This window comes from Macaca fascicularis, chromosome 11 (assembly GCF_037993035.2).
Source record: "Macaca fascicularis isolate 582-1 chromosome 11, T2T-MFA8v1.1".
NCBI classification, from domain to species: domain Eukaryota; kingdom Metazoa; phylum Chordata; class Mammalia; order Primates; family Cercopithecidae; genus Macaca; species Macaca fascicularis.
Window position 1 is genome coordinate 102,118,098 of NC_088385.1, and position 16,664 is coordinate 102,134,761.

The window sequence follows — 16,664 nt, forward strand, 5'->3', positions numbered from 1 at the left end:
GTTGAAAATATGCATATTATTTGTGCATTAACTACAATTATTTTATAAAAAAGAATTTTCGCTCAACTCTTTCACAACCTCAGAAATATAATTTGTACAGGAAAGGCAGGAAAGTACTTTTTCTTTTACTTAGTTATCAATTTTCAGAGCAAGAAGTTGATACCCTAGCAATTTCTAATTGTGATAGATGAGTTTTTCTGAGTATAATTTTTAATTCATAGATTTTCATATATTTGATGCTTTATTTTATTTAAATTTATTACCAATCTAATGAAAAGCCTTTTAACTTGCCTTCTATGGCCTACTGGGCCAATCCCTTAATGGTATCGTTTTGATTAATACTTTCTTCATGGTTTTTCTTTTTGGTGTTTTTTTTTTTTTTTTTTTGAGACAGAGTCTCACTCTGTCGCCCAGGCTGGAGTGCAGTGGCGCTATCTTGGCTCACTGCAAGCTCTGCTTCCCGGGTTCACGCCATTCTCCTGCCTCAGCCTCCCGAGTAGCCGGGACTACAGGCGCCCGCCACCTCGCCCGGCTAATTTTTTCCATTTTTAGTAGAGACGGGGTTTCACTGTGTTAGCCAGGATGGTCTTGATCTCCTGACCTCGTGATCTGCCCGCCTTGGCCTCCCAAAGTGTGGGATTACAGGCGTGAGCCACCGCGCCCGGCCCTTCTTGGTGTTCTTAATCCTAAAATAACACGTATGTTCCCATGATGTTTCATTTATTATAACAATTATTCAGTTTCTGTGAGATTTATTTTGGTGAATCAGTAGAATAAAACAATTTTTGTGCCCTCCCCAAATTAATCTATGGTCCAAAAATCATTTACTGAAAACCCTACCAGTTAGGTTCTTACATAATTAATACCCATACATGCATTTTATTTAACCTCCATAACAACCCTGTGAAATAGAAATCATTATTCCTCTATCGCCAACCAGAAGAATGACCCAAATAGTAGAAGTGGGACTGGCTGACTGCAAAAGTCTATGCTTTTTTTTTTTTAGAGACACTCTATTGCCTAGACTGGAGTACAGGGGCATGATCATAGCTCACTGCAGCCTTGAACTCCTAGGCTCAAGTAATCCTCTGCCTCAGCCTCCCAAATAGCTGGGACTACAGGTATGTAACACCATGTCTGGATAATTTTTTTTGTTTTTAGAGACAGAGTCTTGCTATGTTTCCCAGGTTGGTCTCAAATTCCTAGCCTCAAGGAGCTCTTCAACTTCAGCCTCCCGAGTTGCTGGGATACAGGCTTGAGCCACTGTGCCCAGAAAAGCCCACAATGTTAAGCACTGCCCCAAGAATTTTTCTTATATTTGAATAAAAAGTACATTAGTTACAATTTTTAAATGCTTTAATATTCACCTAAAACTTAGTTTATATATTCTCTTCTCTCTAGCAACACATCTAACTGGATTCTTAAGTTTTTGCCCCTAAAGATTCTTAGTCAACATAAAAAACTTTCATCTTGTGACTTCAGAGTTTTGGGGTCATTTGTCAGAGAAGCTTACCATAAGGTTGTCCTAACAATTTCATACAGAGATATACAAGAGAGCACAGTGTCTGAGCAGTCTGTCAACGAAATCTAGTTCCCTTCCTTTCCTGAAGGAGTTAATATGTCAATAAAACCAATTATCATTCTAATCTTGAATCATGTAAACAGGGCTAAGTGAAGTTTTCCAAAACATACGGCAAGAGGCCACTGCCTCACCTAGCAATTACATGCTAAAGCCCAATCTGTAAGACAGATACTCTTATTACTCTTATTTTACAGATGAGAAAGTGAGGCACTAACAGGTCAAATAACTTGCCTAATGTTATATAGCTAGCAAGTGGTAGATGAAATTTGATTTCGGAGCCTAAGTATTTAGAGTACCTTAAAGTAGCAAGTGACAAATATATAACGAATCTTGCCTAAGTAGGACAAATAATCTTATAAGTTATATAAAATCAGATCCTGGCTAGGCAGTGGCTCATGCACATAACCCCAGCAATGTGGAAGGCCGAGGTAGGAGGATTACTTGAGCCCAGGAGTTCGAGACCAGCTGGGTAACACAATGAGACTTGGTCTCTACAAAAATAGGAAAAATTAGCCAGGCACAGTGGCATGTGCCTGCAGCCCTCGCTTCTTGGGAGGCTGAGGTGAGAGGATCACTGGAGCCTGAGAGGATGAGGCTGTGGCAAGCCATTACTGTGCCACCACCGCACCCCCAACTTGGGTGACAGAGGGGACCCTGTTTAAAAACCAAACAAACAAAAAACCCAGATCATAGGCTGAGAGAAACCCTGATTGTAGGCTTCCTAAAATCTGTTTTCAGATATGAGTTTTCAGGAGAAATTTTTGTTTCTTGTTCTCCCAAAGGGCTTCTGACAAATACAGAAATTCTTCATGTTCAATTTAAATAAACAAACTGTTTTTCTTTTAGACCCTTGGTCTAACGTAGAGCTGCTCCAATCTCTAAGAGAACTGGATGACCTGGATACATGATAGGAGAGCTCTTGCAGTCCTATTCCTACTCTTGACTCAAGTTAAGTATTTTGATGGAGGTGAGCTGAGAATTTCCTTTTACCTGAAATATTTAAATATGTTAAGTATTTTGGCACTAAAAAAAAAAAAAAACCATGTATTTTGGGACTAACAAATCTGTAAGGGAACATAAAAGAAATATTAAGAATTTTACACCTATAAATGTCTTTTACTGAGGACTCGTATTTCAAGATGAGGGAAGAGTATGTGTTTGTTGCTTTCATGTTGAAGTGATAATCATCCTAGTGAAATTAGGAACATTTCTGATTTTTTGTTTTTTTGGTTTTTTTTTGAGACAGAATTTCACTCTTGTTGCCCAGGCTGGAGTGCAGTGGTGCCATCTTGGCTCACCGCAACCTCCACCTACCGGGTTCAAGCGATTCTCCTGCCTCAGCCTCCCGAGTAGCTGGGATTACAGGCATGTGCCACCACACCCAGTTAATTTTTCTATTTTTAGTGGAGACGGGGTTTCTCCATGTTAGTCAGGCTGGTCTTGAACTCCTGACCTCAAGCGATCCACGTGCCTTGGCCTCCCAAAGTGCTGGGATTACAGGTGTGAGCCACCGTGCCCGGCTGAACATTTCTAATTTACGTTAAAAAAAAAAAAAAAGGCATCTTGTAATGTGGAATATTTAAGAACAAAGCAATTTACCAAAGCAAAGGAAGCGATTAGGAAAACATTTTAAAATGCTTAAAAATATCTAAGCTTTAAATTGTACTAAACACACCTTATCTGATGTCATCAGCACAGTTGACTCAGTTTTTACTCCAGATGGATGAATATTCACGAACATTCCTGAATCTAAAAGTCCTGTTGACCTGTAACAAATAAGCACACATTTTGGCCTGAGTTTCATTGGGAAGAAAAACAAAATGACCAGCTACTCAGTGTCTGTTTTACTTTACCTTGTAGTTTCACTATCTGTTACAAAAGTTGGAGTTGCAGTTAATGGGCTACGAAGGTCCTTTCGGATATAGATTTTTTCTGTTGAAGCGGCACAGTTGGAAGATTTTTCTCGTGATACTTCAATGGGTTTTCTTTCACATTGGACAGCTACAAAAATGTGTTAAACTATTATATCACAATATAGGATTTACAGACAATTATAAATGTAAGCTGTAGGTAAGCTTAATGCTGCTAATAGGAGACATGGCTACCATACTAAACTCCAAAGATAACCATCAATCTTTAGAAATTATGTGCGAGTTCAACAAAGTTGCTTTAGATTAGTAAAACTAACCAATTTGCATCTCTCATTCTTTTTTCTCTCCCTGCTCCCCCATTCCTGTGATAAAAATGAAAAGGAACTTTTTTAAAAGTTCACCATCAAGAAGAAAGAACTAAAGTTAGTAGTCACTTACCTATCTATATGAGAGCTTTAAACAAAATGAAGTGAAATTTAATCCATTGAAAAAATACTGAAAGGAACAAAAAGGCCTAAGGTAGATCTTTTATTAATGAAGGGCAAGAGATTTTTGAGAAGTAATTCAACTACTTGGTCTTCCTTTCTAAAATATAATACATAGTATTTGTAAGAATTTTATCTCATAACACTTAGGAGATAGTACAGTAAGGTTGTTAAACTGCCAGGATTCAAAGCCAGCTTATGCCACTTACATTAGTTGTATGACCTTGAGCAGGTTTCTCAACCTGTTTACCCAAATGTAAAATGTGTAACCTGGTACCTACTGCAGAGAATTGCTGTGAGAGTAAGTTAATACATATGCTAAGTGCAGTGTCTAGCATAGTGCAAGCTCAATACTAGGTATTGTCATTATCTTACTAATCACCTTTTAGTAGTTTAATCAAAAAGTAAACTGGTATCTTAAGCTAGTTAAACTTGCTGCCAAACTACAAATACGTGCTTTTTACACAGGTATTCAATAAATATTAGTGGAAAAAATAAAAAATACATACGTATGTCTGTATTCTTATATTTTTAGTTGGAAAACTGTAAACTAAAAAGTATACATATTTGACCTATTTTAATTTGTTAATTTCAATACTCTTCTAGTTTGCTGGAATCTTTAAAAAGTATTTTCTCCTTAAAAGCTAATACATACAGTCTTGCTTCATTCCAAACGCAATACATCTCTGTAACCTGCAGTATTGACAGCGGTTTCGGTGGTGCTTATTAATAATACAATCCTTTGATCCTCGACATGAATATACTAAATTTTTTCGGATGCTTCTTTTAAAAAATCCTTTGCAGCCTTCACAAGTTACTGCTCCATAATGACGTCCTAGAGATAAAATGTTTAAGAAAACATAAAAGTCACATTATTTCAGAACAGACATGAAATAAGCCAATTTCTTCCCTTTAAACAACATGAGGTGAAACTGATTTTTGAGCTTCTGACATAAAAAACAGTTTTAGAAGTTATTTTTATTTATTTATTATAATTTTTTTAGAGACAGGATCTCACTCTGTGGCCCAGGCTGAAGTGCAATGGTGCAATCACAGTTCACTGCCGTCTCGAACTACTGGACTCAAGTGATATCCCCAAGTAGCTGGAACTACAGGCTTGTGCCACCACAACTGACCAGTTTTGTTATTTTTTTTTTTTGTAGAGACAGTCTTGCCATCTTGCCCAGGTTAGTCTTGAACTCCTGGCCTCAAGCGATCCTCCTGCCTCCACTCCCAAAGTGCTGGGATTACAGGCATGAGCCATCTCACCTGGCCTAATGTAATATATTAGTAAAGATCAGAAGTCATCATTTTTAAATGATTCCTTGGCCAAAATTTCTAGTTTTCACATTAAAACATTTTTCCACAGCTGGGCATGGTGGTTCATGCCTGTAATCCCAGCACTTTGGGAGGCCACGGCAGGTGGATCACTTGAGGTCAGGAGTTCGAGATCAGTCTGGCCAACATGGTGAAAGCCCATCTCCACTAAAAATACAAAAATTAGCTGGGCGTGGTGGCACACACCTGTCGTCCCAGCTACCCAGAAGGCCAAGGCAGGAAAATTGCTTGAACCCAGGAGGGAGAAGTTGCAGTGAGCCAAGATTGCACCACTGCATTCCAGTCAGGACAACACAGCAAGACTCCATCTCAAAAAAAAAAAAATTTTTTTTTACATATTCACTTTCAAAAGTGAAATATGCATTTTATTTCATTACAAATCAAATTAAACTGCACTGAAGTAAAAAAATATATAAGTGAATAAAGAGCTTTGGAACCAGGCATGGTGGCTCACACCTGTAATTCCAGCACTTTGAGAGGCCAAGGAGGGGAGGGTGGATCACCTGAGGTCAGGAGTTTGAGACGAGCCTGGCCAACATGGTGAAACCCCATCTCTAACAAAAATACAAAAATTAGCCGTGTGTGCTGGCACACACCTGTAGCCCCAGCTACTTGGGAGGCCGAGGCAGGAGAATTGCTTGAATCCAGGAGGCAGAGGCTGCAGTGAGCTGAGATCATGCCACTGCATTCCAGCCAGAGCAACAGTGAGACTATCACAAAAAAAAGAACTTCGGGAAAAAATTAGTTAAATTTTATAGGCTACAAATATTAACAATAAAAGTGACATACTTTAAGTAGAAGAAACATGGTAGTGTGGTAGTTATTTCAACAACACAACACATATAGGAGGTTATTTTTTTTTCTTTTTTTATTTTCAGGAGGTTATTCTTAATGTTACCTGATGCTTTGTCTCCACACACTACGCAAAGATCAAAAACCTTATTTGGTCCCTGGTCTGGAGAAGAATTATCTGTTAGGAGCTAAAAAAACAAAACAAAACAAAACAAAAACCTGTTGTTACTCAGTAGCACTCATTCTATTAAAAAAATTAAAGAACATTCAGTTGGTCTTGCTTTGTTGCTTTCTTTTTCACAAGTTATTTTTAAACTTTGTACTCTATGAAGAGCTCAGAACCTTTCCATGTGGAATGACGTGACAAAAATAAGCTTGTAATAGCATGAAGAGATAACTCTGAACCTTTTAAATAGAAAAGGGGCTATAAATAAATTTCCTTGAGGTAATTATAATCATGCAGATGTGGTTGCTATACAAAGGTATGGACTTAAAAAGCTCATCACTAGGCACAGCTAATAAGATACTGGCAAAGGAAACTAGTTTCTTCTTTAAAAAACAAAAAAAGGCCGGGTGTGGTGGCTCACACCTGTAATCCCAGCACTTTGGGAGGCCGAGGCAGGCGGACCACCTGAGGTCAGGAGTTCAAGACCAGCCTGGCCAATGTGGTGAAACCCTGTCTCTACTAAAAATACAAAAAATTAGCCAAGTGTGGTGGTGTGTGCCTGTTAATCCCAGCTACTTGGGAGGCTGAGGCAGGAGAATCACTTGAACCCTGGAGGCAGAGGTTGCAGTGAGCTGAGACTATACCACTGCACTTTGGCCTAGGAGACAGAGCGAGACTCCGTCTAAAGAAAAAAAAAAAAAAGGAAACTAGTTTCTTCCTTTAGGTTTATATTTCAACTTTTTCATCATTTTCTTTCAATCTTGAAATGTGAACAAATAAATTCAATTAAACTCCTTCAGGAATACTTCTGATTTTACCACCTTTAAATGGTTCTTAAAATGACTGCCCCTTACGATGTAATATATAGCATCATTTCTTCTTATATCACCACAAAAATCAGTCTTCAATAAGTACTTAAACAAAACAAAAACTTCTGGTACTAGATGTCCTATGAAAACATCTATGACCAAGTATTACTCTTTTCTTTAATAGCCTACCTGTTACAAATGCTGCTGATCTTTTATCTATTATTCCTAAGTCTGGAAGGAGATATTAAGAGATGAAGGGATTTGCCCACGTTCCTGAGAAAAACATCAGACCAAGTCCAATAGTGGGGCATCCTACAATATACCTGGCCAGTACTCCTCACACAACTGTCAAGGTCATCAAAAACAAGGAAAGTCTGAGAAACTGTCCTAGCCAAGAGAAGCCTAAGGAGACATGTCAACTCAATGCAGGAAGGTATCCTGGATGGGATCCTGGGACAAAAAAAAGCCATTAGGCAAAAACTAAGGAAAATCTAAACACCTATAGCCTTAGTTAACATTGTATCAGTATTGCTCATTAATTGTAATATATCATGAATGTAAAATGTTAATAATAGGGGAAACTGTGTGTATTTATGGGGGAGTAATATGAGAACTCTGTTCTATATGCTCAGTGTTTCTGAAAATCTAAAACTATTCTAAAAAATCAAGTCTACAGGGTGTCAGGATGGCCGAGTGGTCTAAGGCGCCAGACTCAAAAAATCAAGTCTACTACTTTAAGAAAGAGAAATTAAGGTACGTATAATGTTATACTTTTTTTGTGACTTCTGTCTTGTTGATAAAATAACTTCTTATAAATCTGTGACTGTATCCACTTTCTACCTTTATTTCCAAAACTAATACAAATATCATTGGATGAACAGATGATATCAGGATATATAGGCAAAATTTCATGTTTTATGAATTCAGTTTGTCAATCAAAGAGGAATTTTCTTTCGTGAGTTTTTCATCATAAAAGATGGAACCCAATTTTAAGTAGACCCCCTTCAAAAAGTTTCTGAAGGCAACTTCAGAGTACATTATATTTGTATTCGATCATAACAGCCAGCAGTGAAACCACTGACGTAACCCCACAGGCATGTGGTGTATAAAAGTTTTTGAGTTTTTGAAGAATAATGTGTAGTTTTCTATTCTAGCAAAAACTAAAATGATGTAATGTTAATATATACTACTTCATTTCAGAGTAAAGCAGGAGACCATGACTACACTGCTTGCTATTTCATGAAGATGTGCAAGACAACAAAGGAGGCACAATGCTGAAGCCAGCAGCTATAGTCCAAACTTCTTGATTTGGCAGCTTCCTATTTGTAGCATAGGCAGCTTGGTTCTGGAAAATACAGCTACAAAAGCTGCTCCTGAGTTGACAATTTCCTAATTATGCAGAAGTACTAGGTCTCTTAGAAGCCAGTTTTGCAGCATGCTCCAATAGTCATTCTTGAAAACCTGGCCTAGAACTGTTTTCTCAACCTTCCTAACAATTCTGCAAGCTCTCTATATCCTTTATTAAAGGCCGTCCCATCGTCCTGGCTACAATAGCCAGAGTGGATCTTACTGTATGCAACAAATAATCCCCCAAAATATATGGCTGTGAGGAAAGTACAGTAGCTCATAGGAGAGGGCTGTCACTGTAGATACTGTGTTGCACATAATTTTATGCATTTTTTTCCTACTGAATATATGTAGATCTAAAGTCTTCATGGCAGGGCTTATGATTTAAAAAACTTTTTATATATATAAGAGGAAAAGACACTTCTATAGTTATTTACCTGCAGGTGTTGTGCAGACAGATCAGGAGTGGTAAAAAATAACTGGTTGACACCTGCTGCATCTGGAGTAAGGAAAACTTTTCCTGGAGTGGAATCTTGCCTGGCCAGAATGACTTTGCTTGGAGTAGAGCCATCATGATTTGTCAGAATGAACTGCTTGCCTTGGGTATTGTGATCAAGTGCTGTCACAATCTGGATCTTCTGCCCAGTTTGCTGCTCTGTAACAATCTAACAAAATCATGAAAAATAATCAACTAAACTCAATCATTTATTTTTCTTTAACGACACAATTATCTTCTTACAAAAACACACCATTTCATATATATTCAATATAACACACACGTACCTTTTAAAATACCAATTCTATTGCCACAAAATTCTATCCTACAGAAATAAACAAATGTGCAAACAGATGTACAATAGTAAGAACATTTTGACTTCACTATTTTGATTCCCTCCTTTCCCTTCCCTCCCATGTTCCATTTAGACAAACATATATTGGGTGATTTATATTAGCTGTTCTGCATACTGGGATGTAGCAGTGAATAAAACAAAACTTTTGCCTTCATGAAGCTTTTATTTTAGTGGGGAAAGACAGATAATAAATAAGCAAATAATAATATTGTCAGGGGGTACTAAGTGCTATGAAGAAAAACAAGGTAAGGTGAGACAGTAACAGAATGAGGGCAACGAGAGAAGTTCACTCTAAGGAGGTGTCATTTTTGCACAGTCCTGAGTGAAGAAACAGACCAAGGGTTACGACTACCTAGGGGAAGAACATTCCAGGTAGAGGAAACAGAGCATATAAGTAGGTCCCAGGGCAGGAGGGAGGGTGTTTGACACATGTGAGGCACAAGGCACAGCGATAGAGATATACGATGAGTAAGACAGAAGGGAAGACAGGGATTACACTAGAATATGGGATCTGAGTGACAGCTGGGACTTAGAGGGCTTTATAGGACAAACAAAAGTCTAGATTTCCTACTGTGTGAAATAGAGAGCCACCAGAGGGTTTGGAGCAGAGGAGTGACAGGATTTTACTTTTTAAAAAGGAATCAGACAGGCACAGTGACATGCATCTATAATCCCAGCTACTTGGGAGGCTGAGGCAGGAGGATCACTTGAGGCCAGGAGTTCGAGACCAGACTGGGCAACACTGTGAGACCCTGTCTCAAAAAAAAAAAAAAAAAAGTATAAAAAAAGTATTCTAAATTTAGTGTGAAGAACAGACTGCAAATGTTCAAGAGCAGGCCAGGTGCAGTGGCTCACGCCCATAATCACAGCACCTTGGGAGGCTGAGGCAGGTGGATCCCTTGAGGTCAGGCGTTCAAGCCCAGCCTGGCCAACATGACGACACCCTGTCTCTACTAAAATATAAAAATTAGCTGGGCATGGTGATGGGCGCCTGTAATCCCAGCAACTGGGGAGGCTGAGACAGGAGAATCACTTGAACCTTGGAGGCAGAAGTTGCAGTAAGCTGGGATTACATCACTATGCTCCAGCCTGGGAGACAGAGCAGGACTCTGCCTCAAAAAAAAAAAAAAGGACTGGACACAGTGGCTCATGCCTGTAATCCCAGCACTTTGGGAGGCCGAGACAGGCAGCTCATGAGGTCAGGAGATTGAGACCATCCTAGCTAACACAGTGAAATCCCGTCTCTACTAAAAATACAATAAATTAGCTGGGCATGGTGGCATGTGCCTGTAACTCCAGCTATTCGGGAAGCTGAGGCAGGAGAATCACTTGAACCGGGGAGGAGGAGGTTGCAATGAGCCGAGAGCGCACCACTGCACCCCAGCCTGGGTGACAGAGCAAGAGTCTGTCTCAAAAAAAAAAGTTCAGAAGTAAAATTAAGGGAGATCAGAAAGGACACTATTGCAGATACCATCAATATGTGGTTATGACATATGGGCAGAAATACTGGCCAGGAACAGGGTAGTAGCCAAGCTGGGGGTGAAAAACAATTAAATTGGGATTTATTTATTTTAAGAAGAGAAAAGTAACAAAATATGCTGATGTACTGAAGTGGAATATGAAGAAAGAAGAGTCAAGGACGATTATAAAATTTTGGCTTGAGCAACTGGGAGGACAGAACTGCCATCTGCCATCTGGGGGGAGGAAAAAGTTCATGAATATACAGAACTATTTCAGCATTCAGAGTTTCTGTTATTCAGCAAATATATTACAGAGTAAACATTAAGCCAATTAAATTCCTTGATTCAATTTTAAAATGGCAAAGTCGGTTTGTTTCTAATTTTCCAAAATTCCAATCCTGTTCCTTCTGTACCAAACTTTTTCTATTTTTATTTTCCTGAAATTATATCAGTATTCTTTTCTATGCAAAATTTAAAACAAAGTTCTGATTCACTAATCAGTTTCTACCTAAAGCAAGTTGTATTGGATAAAAGACTAATAGTCCATACTGATTTCTTAGAGAAGAGCATTTAGCGCATTCATGGTCCAACTGCTCTTGGGTTGAAACATTCTGCTTAAATGAGTAAAAGGACATTACTGCAGCATAATAATTATAATCATTGAATATTTAGGCAATCCAAAGAGCCTTCAATAGAGAATAGTAGTAAATAATGGAAACAGTTCTTAGGTTTCAGGACCACTTTATAGGCTAAAATATTACTGAGGGTTCCGAAGAGTTTTTTTTTTTTGAGACGGAGTTCCACTCTTGTCGCCCAGGCTGGAGTGCAGTGGTGCCATCTCGGCTCGCTGCAACCTGGGTTCAAGCGATTCTCCTGCCTCAGCCTCCCAAGTAGCTGGGACTACAGGCACCGGCCACCCCACCTGGCTAATTTTTTGTATTTTAGTAGGGATGGGGTTTTCTGCATGTGAGTTAGAAATTCAAAGAGAGATTTTAAAAATAGTTGATTCATTTAAAAATTAACAACCCATTAAATGTTAACATAATTTTTTAAAATTTATTTTTAAATTTATTTTAAATTTATTTTAAAATTTATTTTCATGGGTACATGAGATGTTTTGATACAGGCAGGCAATACGTAAGAATTGCATGGAAAAATAGGGCATCCATCCCCTCAAGCATTTATCCTGTATGTTACAATCAATCAATTATACTCTTTTAGTTATTTTTAAATGTATAATTAAATTATTATTGGCTGGGCGCAGGGGCTCAAGCCTGTAATTCCAGTACTTTGGGAGGCAGAGGCGGGCGGATCACGAGGTCAGGAGCTCGAGACCAGCCTGACCAACATGCTGAAACCCCGTCTCTACTAGAAATACAAAATTTAGCCAGGCTTGGTGGCAAGTGCCTGTAATCCCAGCGACTTGGGAGGCTGAGGCAGGAGAATCGATTGAAGCAGGGAGGCGGAGCTTGCAGTGAGCCGAGACAGCGCCACTGCACTTCAGCTTGGACGACAGAGTGAGACTCCGTCTCAAAAAATAAAAATAAAAAATTATTGACTATAGTCTGTCTGTTGTGCTATCACAGACTAGGTCTAATTCATTCATCCTATTTTTTTTGGTACCCATTATAACCTATTTCTTAATGACTAAAAACTTTATTTTCCAAACAAACAAAAATGTAGTGGAGAGAATGGCTTTGTTTTACATTCCTACATATTGCTTTAATAAAGTCTGGTTTAACAGAAGTTGGAATCTCGTATCTGTTTCTTCATTTAATCTGTTGGACTATGTTGTTTTGGTTATAACGAGGCTGGGCACAGTACCTCACACCTGTAATCCCAGCACTTTGGAAGGCCAAGGCAAGTGGACTGCTCCTGGTCAGGAGTTCCAGACCAGGCTGGACAACTTGGCAAAACCCTGTTGCTATAAAATATACAAAACATTAGCCAGGTACGTAAGCACGGAAAATGGTCACAAAAAATCAGCCGGAAATATATTTCTTCACCATATAGATGGTAAAGAAAATTCAGTTTCATATTTATTGGTTGAAAAGGGGAAGGATATTTTAATACCCTTTTCAAACTGTGAAAGTTGTTCTTTGATACTATATCAACTCAACAAGTGGCAGTTTTTCAAAGGTTAGCTGCAAGGTAGAGTCATAAACTATATTAAAATCTGTTGGTCTATCCTGCAATTTAAATGGATCCTTCACTCATGCATAATTTTGTAACATTATACACTGGTCATCTGGAAAGCAATGATTCAGTGAGTTATGTACACCTTATAAATGTTGACAAATTATATCGTACAGTATAATCACGTCACACAGTCTGTAGAAAATTCCACTGTATACCTGGGAGAGAACAATACCGAAATGGCAAATAACATTTCGGTATTATAAAAAAATGGTCTTCACCTGGTTGATTCTCTGAAAGTGTCCCCAGATAATACTTTGAGAACTTCCAAATTATCTGGTATCTATTACCAAGTATTAGGAGGTAACCATTTAAAAAAATGAAGATGTCAGTATTGACACTGAACTCCTTCTGATCCCACCAAAACTGGTCTCAGATTGTACCCTCTAAAAAGCATTCCCTCCAAAAGCATTCCTACTCACTCTACAGCTCTTTAATTTCCTTCCTTCCTTCCCTTCATTCCTTTCAATTGTTTTTCTTCTGTGCTCCCATTGCACCTGATACAATGACCTGTCACAGAACTTACCACATTCTACTATGAATTGTCTGATTATTCAACTATCTCTCAGTAGCTTGAAAAGCTATCTTAAGTTAGGGAATATCTTTTATTTCTGGAACTCCAGAACCTGGTATATGCATTTAGTATGAATTATAAAAGTTTGGTGGGTCAGTGCATCAACTGTAAACTAGACATACCTCTCCCATCTGTTGTTCAATAATTTGATGTGCAATTTCTTCTATGGTTGCCATGATCTAACTGCAAAGATGTCCTGCCAAAAATAAAAAGATGCTTTATAATTAAATTCACAAAAACACTTTTATTAAATAATTTATAAATAAAACTATATGATATTTAAGATTTGCTTCAAAATAATCTAGTTGAAGTGGGAGGGTTGGCTTTTTCTGAAGTCTCTTTTCCGTTCATGGTTGCCTTTTCCATGTCTTTTTTTTTTCTTTTTTAAAAACAAGGCCTCACTCTATCACCCAGGCTGGAGTGTAGTGGTACCATCACAGCTCACTGCAGTCTCAACCTCCTGGGCTCAAGTGATCCTCCCACCTCAGCCTCCTGAGGAGCTGGAACTACTGGTATACACCACCACACCTGGCTAATTTTTTATTTTTTGTACAGATGGGATCTCACTGTGTTGCCCAGGCTGGCCTCAAACTCCTGGGCTCAATCTTCCTGTCTCGGCCTCCCAAGTGTTGGAATTGAATTGGCATGAGCCACCACGCCCAGCCCTCCATGTATCTTTTTTTTTTTTTTGGAGATGGAGTCTCGCTCTGTCACCCAGGTTGGAGTGCAGTGGCACGATCTTGGCTCACTGCAAGCTCCACTTCCTGGGTTCATGCCATTCTCCTGCCTCAGCCTCCCGAGTAGCTGGAACTACAGGCACCTGCCACCACACTGGCTAATTTTTTTGTATTTTTAGTAGAGATAGGGTTTCGCTGTGTTAGCCAGGATGCTCTTGATCTCCTGACCTCGTGATCCACCCGCCTTGGCCTCCCAAAGTGCTGGAATTACAGGTGTGAACCACTGCACCCAGCCCCATGCCCTCCATGTATCTTTAGATGTTTATACAGTCTTCCCTCTGAGTGCCTGTGTCATAATCTCTTCATAGAAAGACATCTGTTATTTTGGATTATGGCATACTCTAATGAACTACTTTTAACTCAATGATCTCTTTTAAGGTCTTATTTCCAAATATACTCAATTCTGCGGTACTGGTGGTTAGGATATCAACACAGGAATTTGGGATTCATGTGATTTTTGTGGGAGAACTGAATTCAGCTCATAACACTCAGGCATAAACCTAGCAAGAAACATGCAAGATCTAGGTAGGCAAATAAAACTTTCAAATGCTGCCTAAAGACAAGAAAATCTACACTTGGGCCAGCCCCAGTGGCTCACATCTGTACTCCCAACACTATGGGAGGCCAAGATGGGCTGATCACCTGAGATCAGGAGTTCAAGACCAGCCTGGCCAACATGGTGAAATGCCATCTCTACTAAAAATACAGAATTAGCCAGGCGTGGTGGCACATGCCTGTAATCCCAGGTACTCGGGAGGCTGAAGCAGAACTGCTTGAACCTGGGAGGCGGAGGTTGCAGTGAGCCGAGATCACGCCATTGCACTCCAGCTTGGGCCACAAGAGTGAAATTCTGTCTCATAAAGAAAAAAAAAAAAATTAGCCGGGCATGGTAGTGGGTGCCCGTAATCCCAGTTACTTGAGAAGCTGAGGCAGAAGAATTCCTTGAACTTGGAAGGCGGAGGCTGTAGTGAGCCAAGATCGCGCCACTGCACTCCAGCCTGGGTGACAGAGTGAGACTCCGTCTCAAAAGAGAAAAAAAGAAAAAGAAAAACTACACCTTAAAGGACACATAAGAAAGAAAATGGTTCCAATAACTACCTCCAAGGAAAGAAACTGTAAGTTTGGAAACAGGAATAGGAGGCTTATTTTTCATTGAATATGTGTTTGGTGCTTTTAAATTTTGCTTAAATACAAGTATTACCACAAAAATTAAAGTAATAAAAAGTAAGAAATCTTTTCCAGAAATCCTAAAATCAACACCAGTGCATTGGTGCATTAGACTCAAAGAAGTCACTTCATAATGAAAACTTAGGAAGATAAACTATTTGTTTATCTGAATGAATTCCAGGGACTCACTAGATTAATAGTCATGTACTGCATGATGTTTTAATCAATGAATGAGACTGCATATACAATAGCGGTACCACAAGATTACACCCGTAACACTATTTTTACTGTACCTCTTCTATGTTTAGATTTTTTACTTCCACAAATACTACTGTGTTAAAACTGCCTGCAGTATTCACTAAATTAACATGCTGTGTGGGTTTGCAAACTAAGAGCAACAGGCTATACTGTATAGCCCAGGGGTATGGTAAGTTATATCACTTAGTTTTGTGTAAGTATGCTCTATGATGTTCATTCATGATAAAATCACTTAGGGATGCATTTCTCAGAACACATCCCCATCACATATAACTATATATTTTCCAAGACTAAATTTAACTCCGAAGATAAGGCAACACACACATTCCTTTTTTCCCCCAAAAGGGAAAGAATGATTTTAAACATTTATTAATCCATCCATCCATCCATCCATGCATCCATGCATCTATGTATGCATCTATGCATCCAACCATCCATCCATCCATCCTTCCTTCATGGATGCCACTGAAGGAAGATTCTCAATCTTATAAAAAAGAGCAACTTTCCCTTTCCCTAACTACACCTTTCAGTTGAGTTCCAGGATCTATGTCTGACACTGGGATAGGATAATAAAGACGGTCTCTACCCTGAAGAGATGAGAAAGAAGATAAGCAATGGTGTAAGTTAAGGCTGCTCTGATAGCAGTGTCTGTTTTCTTCCCATTCTTCCCAGCTTCAAATGGGATCCAGCCTGATAAACCGGCCTTGAGCAGCCAATACAAAAGTAAAATTTCCAAGTTTTTTTTTTTTTTTGAGACAGAACCTTGCTCTGTCACCCAGGCTGGAGTGCAGTGGTGCAATCTCAGCTCACTGCAACCTCTGCCTCCCAGGTTCAAGCAATTCTCCTGCCTCAGCCTCCCAAGTAACCGGGATTACAGGCATGCATTACCATGCCCAGCTACTTTTTGTATTTTTTTGTAAAGAAAGAGTTTCACCACGTTGGCCAGGCTGGTCTCGAACTCTTGACCTCAAGTGATCCGCCCACCTCAGTCTCCCGAAGTGTTGGGATTACAGGTATGAGGCACTGTACCC

General features: G+C 39.1%; 1 protein-coding gene and 1 long non-coding RNA gene across 28 annotated transcripts in view; one reads left to right on the forward strand and one right to left on the reverse strand.

The window, feature by feature from the left end:
- The window catches only part of LOC135966308 (uncharacterized), a 58,316-nt gene extending 49,066 nt beyond the window's left edge, over positions 1–9,250 (forward strand). The window contains exons 3-6 of one of the 3 annotated variants that reach the window (XR_010579539.2): positions 2,429–2,549; positions 7,274–7,476; positions 7,713–7,796; positions 8,244–9,250. This is a non-coding gene — a long non-coding RNA (uncharacterized lncRNA). The remainder of the gene's footprint in view (positions 1–2,428; positions 2,550–7,273; positions 7,477–7,712; positions 7,797–8,243) is intronic. The other 2 variants (XR_010579540.2, XR_012420512.1) reach the window with 2 other exon arrangements.
- NR2C1 (nuclear receptor subfamily 2 group C member 1) overlaps positions 1–16,664 on the reverse strand; it is a 51,049-nt gene that overhangs the window by 31,266 nt on the left and 3,119 nt on the right. For 23 of the 25 annotated variants that reach the window (XR_012420510.1, XR_012420502.1, XR_012420509.1 and 20 more), the window contains exons 2-7: positions 13,594–13,667; positions 8,828–9,055; positions 6,175–6,256; positions 4,594–4,773; positions 3,436–3,583; positions 3,258–3,348 (exon numbers count right to left, since the gene is read on the reverse strand). Coding sequence is in view for 13 of the 25 variants with exons in the window: in XM_015430720.4 (XP_015286206.1) it covers positions 3,258–3,348; positions 3,436–3,583; positions 4,594–4,773; positions 6,175–6,256; positions 8,828–9,055; positions 13,594–13,647 (783 nt within the window). In the remaining 12 variants the exon portion in view is untranslated. Of the gene's footprint in view, positions 1–3,257; positions 3,349–3,435; positions 3,584–3,770; positions 3,914–4,593; positions 4,774–6,174; positions 6,257–8,827; positions 9,056–13,593; positions 13,668–16,664 lie in introns of those variants that run through there. The other 2 variants (XM_074007561.1, XM_074007562.1) reach the window with 2 other exon arrangements.